General features: G+C 43.5%; 1 protein-coding gene across 1 annotated transcript; it reads right to left on the bottom strand.

The window, feature by feature from the left end:
- Positions 1-223: 223 nt before the first annotated feature.
- On the bottom strand, positions 224-4573 carry barhl2 (BarH-like homeobox 2). Its single transcript, XM_086223804.1, has 3 exons — positions 3683-4573; positions 2968-3193; positions 224-2098 (listed from the first exon to the last, which is right to left on the bottom strand). Exons 1-3 carry the CDS (start codon positions 4248-4250, stop codon positions 1786-1788), a joined length of 1107 nt encoding a protein of 368 aa, XP_086079930.1. The 5' UTR covers positions 4251-4573; the 3' UTR covers positions 224-1785.
- Between the last annotated feature and the right edge of the window lie 925 nt (positions 4574-5498).

Genomic DNA, 5498 nt, shown 5'->3' on the forward strand with positions numbered 1-5498 from the left:
TTTTCAACATGGGCCGTAGCTGCTTTCGCAATTAGTTCTACCAGGCCGGGGCTTTATTCTAATACCGAACTTTCAGCAGTCGCTTTATTGTAAATACGATTTAATGGAGGCTCTATTTAGTGTAATTTTCTACAGACCGTATAAGCAACTCTCGTATGGCTTTGTTTTAGTAGTTTTAAAAGTAATCTTTCCACACTACGTGATGCATGGTTGAGAGGTGTCCATGCGGGGAATGACAAGCTTAAACAGGCCACGTTAACACGTGCTCATAGTTACACTGCAACCCCTTCCACTGGCGACTTTCTGTCCTACCATTTTAAGAGTCTGCAGATTTGTGCATGCCTCTGTAAAATGTTTATTTTCTCTATATATAAAAAAATATAGAGAGGCGGTGCACCTCCAAATAAAAGCACCATCCAAAAGCAACGCGCAGCGTATTTGCAGAATACGTCCAAACAAAATGGTGCATAAGCATTTTATAGACCTGCAAAGGTCAATTTGGCTCACTGCAATAAGCAATCGGTTCAAAGAAAAGCAACCCAAACAAACGGGGCCCGAGGCGCTCTTTCTCACGCAGCGCGTCCCCGCCTGATCCTCCGGAGGACGCGCTTAGAGAGGCGAAATCTAATCAAAGTGTCCTGGTAACAGTTAACGTCAGCCCCGCGACGTCTGCTCGCCTTCAACAGACACGTTCAGTAAATACAGACACTTCCATCCCTCCAGAACATTAAAACTTAAATTTGTCAAATGATCGGATTATATAAAAATGCAAATGCAGAAAGGATGATGCAAAATCTATTGTGCAGATGAAAATATCTTCAAGGTCACTGGAGATCGTTGGAGATTATTTTTCCCTGAAAACTTCCTGAAACAAGTTCACTGACGGCTATTGGTTATTGAGAATGAACAGATTATCAGCAGCTTTTTTTCTTCTTTTTTTTTTTTTTTTCTTGCAGGCTTCTTGTCCTGATCGCTCACGCTGAGAAATTCAGGCTTATTGTCTGCTGTGCTCCCAGGGAACAGCTGCTAAGCCAAGGCCACATTCCCAGTCCACCCGGCTCATCAAGCCATTCATCCCACCACCAATCAGCTGCTGCGCATCCATATGGATATGGATAGATGCTGGGAAACCTCCATGCAGCTATGGACGGGCTTCTCCTACCACTGATGGTCTAAAGGACATAATCAATTACACAATCTATTTATGTCGTAAAATTACGTCAGCATTATTAAAAGTAGTTTTTCTTCCTATAATGACATTTTATTAAATTGAGAAATAGGCCTATTTAGCAGTTATATCTGCGTACACTTTCTTAGCACGGCGCCACCAGGCTATGAAGAGAACATTTTCTAATCTAACACCCAGTAAAAAAAAAAATTCAAAGGTATTTGTTTAAAAATAAATGTTAAATATTTTTGTCATCTTCCTCTTGAATAATATTTTGTGTACCAAAAATGAAATTTGGAAGTTTCAATAGAGACGTCTCTACAATTGAACTCGTATCATTACTTCTTTATTCATTCCGTTCGTCTCCATCTAATAAACTTTATAAGTTTATTTGCTAATGTAAGTGTATTTGTACAAAAGACAAACAAACAAACAATCAGACATGAGCAGTCCTTGGTCCGTACAGAAAGTCTATTCGGGCCTATATTAAATACCTCCTTTACTTCTGTAAAATGTCTTTAAATGTGTCTTTTTGGGGGAGAAAAAAGTCCTGCAATGTGCTTCCGAAGCAGTTACTCACATCACGTGTTCAACCAGGTTTCTGGTCATCGTCTTATTTATCGCGGATGCGGTGTGCCGGGCATGGGGTTAGACAGAGGGTTTAGTGCCGGTTGCCCCCCCGGCCCAAGGCCATGAATGAGCACCCTTGGGACAAGTGGTCTCTGGAGGCTGGGATGCGGCGAGGAAGGAGTCCGGTACATACTGCTGTACATGGCCGCGGCTGCCGCGGCTGCCGTAGTGCTGTCCACGGTGCCCAGCAGGCTCGGGTGGTAGAAATAGGGCGACGGGAACATTCTCTGTAAGGCCGAATAGTTTCCGGCTTCCGCCAGGAGCTCTAATCCCACCGCCGTTTGCCTCTTCCACTTCGTCCTGTAGATCAGATCCAAACACAGTACATGAATTATTTAATCAGTCGCTGCTTCCACAAACGTCCCTTTAATTGGTATGCAGAGGCCTCATTAAAACAGGCTCCAATTATAGCTTAACCAGTTAATGACAGATAATAATAATAATAACCACAATAATAATAATAATATAATAAGATCTAGGTCCAACCAAAGTGTTCAAATGATCGTTTAAGTATGTAAACAGCATGAGTCGCAGATACAATATTACTGGATTTAAAAGGCTTTTATTTTCACCTATTTTAGGATACCGGAGAGGCAGGATCTACAATAATGGGAATAAAGCTATTTTTGGACACTGAATAACGTAATAGGCAATGTATTTTGATGGGCCTATACTCAGAGCAAGAGGCAACCTAAAACTAGAAGGCAAAATTGATATTGAAAGTAATTCCTGTAACCTTGAAAGGCCATATTTGGATACGAAACGAGAAACGAATTTTTCATGAAGTCAAATGTGTCCAAATCAAGAAAATCAAATACATTTAATTCCCTGATCTAAAAACACAAACAAGCAAAACAAACAAAAAACAAATATTGCGTCCATGGCCGCAGAAGCAATTAAAGTACTGCTGGTTGATGTCCGGACTACATTTCCTCTGTGTCCTCCTCCACTTCACGCGCTTTCAACAATAATTCCAAAACAAGAATTAGAGATTTGTCAGAATGGTGAATGCAAATAAAAAGTGTTCAGGAATGTGGGCTAATGTTTTTTAATGAGAGGAAAAATGTCTACTAATTCTTCAGGGTGACAGGCCTTTTTTTAAATTCAGCAGCACAAAAAGTGTTATTTATTTGCACCATGTCAACCGGCTTGCGCGCTTGTTTGCTTACCGTCTGTTTTGGTACCAGGTCTTGACTTGCGTGTCGGTCAGGTTGAGAGCCGCCGCCAGGTCCATGCGGTCCTGCACGCTGAGGTATTTCTGCCGCTCGAAGCTTCTCTCCAGCTGGTTGAGCTGGTGGTCGGTGAAGGCTGTCCGGGCTTTGCGAGGCTTTTTCGTGCGCACTGGTGGACTATCTCTGCTGCTGGAGATTTCCCGGTCCCCCTCCTCTTTAGTGCCTAAACACAGAGCCGAACAGAAGAGTTATTGTAACTCATAAATACACTGGCAGAAAAGGTATTTCGTCTTATGTCACGTTGAGCTGGTAAAGGTCTTTCCAAGCGTGCGCAAACTTTTTTCCTCACCTTGAAGTGACACACGTGGAGCAGGAAAACTCAACGTCAATAAAACCAAAAAAAAAAAAAAAACCCAAAACACTGCTTTTTGGTCATTTGGATTGTTAGTTTGATTCTTTCAGAAAATCAGAAATCAATATGTCAATCCATCTCTATTTGTAGCTGTTTCTCGGTGCACCGTTATCCCCCCTCCAGGAAGAACAATAATCTCTCTAATTGAGCCACTGGGGAGGCCTGCGCCGCGCCGGGAACACCTCCACGCTTACATCTGTTTTCACATCTATTGAAACGACTTAGACAAAGAATAATATACTCTGTGTTTTATCTTTATTATGTTGCCTAGGTGAGAATTATTTTGGATGCGTTTCTTACCGTTGCATTTTATGTCGCTCTGAATATCCTCTCTTCTGTCCAACTTGCTTCTATTTTCGTCTTGTTCCAGTTTGGGCCTGAAGCCGTCCGGAGCCGTGGCACTTTCTGGTTTGGGCGTGTGATGGGGTGAGGGGACGCTGGTGCTGTAAGGCGCACATGCTGCCAGTGGTTTGCTGTCGCCTAAAATGTCTTTGATTAAAAAGGAGGAGGTGGCAGTCCTCGGGGCGCAGCCGGCCCCGGCGAGCGGCGGCTGCTGCTGCTGCTGGGGCGACAGAGGCAAACTCTGCGCCTGGTTGTGGTGGTGATGGTGGTGGTGATGCTGCTGAAGGCTGTCCTGGACAAGATGCGCATCGGTGCCGTGCTCCATGGTGACCGAGATGGGGGATGAGGGGGCTGTTCCCACAGTGTCTATCTCCGAGCATGGTGACGGGGTCGCCTGGCTCCTGAAATCCGCTGTCCTGCTGTCGCCCAGCCGGAAATCTCCGTTCATGAGCGCGGGGTTAGCGGAGTTCGACGCGCTAGATAAAATAGTGTCTATCCCAAAATTCGACCCGCTGGATCCTTCCATGTTAAGAAAGAAGGGATGAAGTCTTCATAACAACAGTGAGATGCTTCTCCTCCGGTAAGAATCAGATAAGAAAGTCAACAAAATTAACACGGGAGTTGGGGAAAAAATTAAAATGTGGCAAATAAACCCAAGAAAATCCAAGATAGATGGCTCCAAGTGTTACATTCAGTGAAGGTACTCCACGTCTCTTTTAGTGTTTGGATGTTGAACTTTGTGTTAAAAGTTGAGGCGTATAGAGAGAGATAGACTCCTCGACATCAGGCTCCCCCTTTTTGCTGCTAATCGCTCCGGTGTTGCTCTACAATGACTTCCTATACTGACGTCACGGCCCACGGCGAGGGGGAATTAATATTTTCTCCTTTATAATAAACACTCGACGTCTTTCCCCCCCCCTCCACCCACCTCCCCGCGCTGCTATTGGCTGACATCCCGAGTAGGCTCCGGCTCCCGCAGCCAATCAGAGAGTTGTTTCTTTATCTCCGACATTCAAGCCAATCGGATCCAGTAGAATATGCAAGGATCGGAGTGTGCTGCAAGGCCATGCTGGAGAGACTTTTTTCTTAAAAAAAAAAGAAAAGAAAAGAAAACTGCTACAGAGAAGAGAATTTTAAAAAAGAAAATCTGGAGCTGTGTAATTTGATGAAGTGAAAGGAGAGCAGGTCCAGCACCGTGGTAGGATCAGTTATATCTTTGTATGCATTCATTTCCTTAAACTTTTCATAGCAGTTTTTATATATATACTTTACATTTGTACTTGTGTTTATTGTGTGTGTGTGTGTGTGTATATATATATATATATATATATATATATATATATATATATATATATATATATATATATTCTGTGAGGTTGACATATTTCGGGATTGGGAGCAGTGTCGGTGGCTGTCATGACAGCGCATCCTGTTAATAACTATGTCATCCTAATTAGTAAAGTAATTATGAGGTGCTAATGAGTGTTCAAAGGTAGTAGAAATTCAGCACTTTTCCTCCCAACGTGCATGTGAAGGATACGGAGGGAAATGCTGCAGCTGACAGGGCGGGAGGATGCGCACGCGCGCGGGTACGCACGCACGCACACACACACACACACACACACACACACACACACTCACTCACACGCTCCGGAGCAGCTCTGTTCAGGTGAAGCATGCTCCGGCTGGCTACTTCTTTTCTTTTACCGGATATGTTTAATTTCTTTCAGATGGATTTTTTTTCTTGCTCTCAACCAAAGTATTTTTTCTGGAA

Source organism: Aulostomus chinensis, chromosome 14, assembly GCF_037954235.1.
Source record: "Aulostomus chinensis isolate RoL2024-O1b breed Wild chromosome 14, RoL_Achi_v1.0, whole genome shotgun sequence".
Lineage (NCBI taxonomy): Eukaryota > Metazoa > Chordata > Actinopteri > Syngnathiformes > Aulostomidae > Aulostomus > Aulostomus chinensis.

What these genes read in the sequence shown, in the direction of transcription:
- barhl2 (XM_086223804.1), bottom strand. Translation starts at nt 4,250, where the DNA reads ATGGAAGGATCCAGCGGGTCGAATTTTGGGATAGACACTATTTTATCT. An exon ending in GAGCGACATAAAATGCAACG is followed by an intron (nt 3,194 to 3,682) that starts GTAAGAAACGCA and finishes CTCTGTGTTTAG; the next exon opens with GCACTAAAGAGGAGGGGGAC. An exon ending in ACCTGGTACCAAAACAGACG is followed by an intron (nt 2,099 to 2,967) that starts GTAAGCAAACAA and finishes TCTGATCTACAG; the next exon opens with GACGAAGTGGAAGAGGCAAA.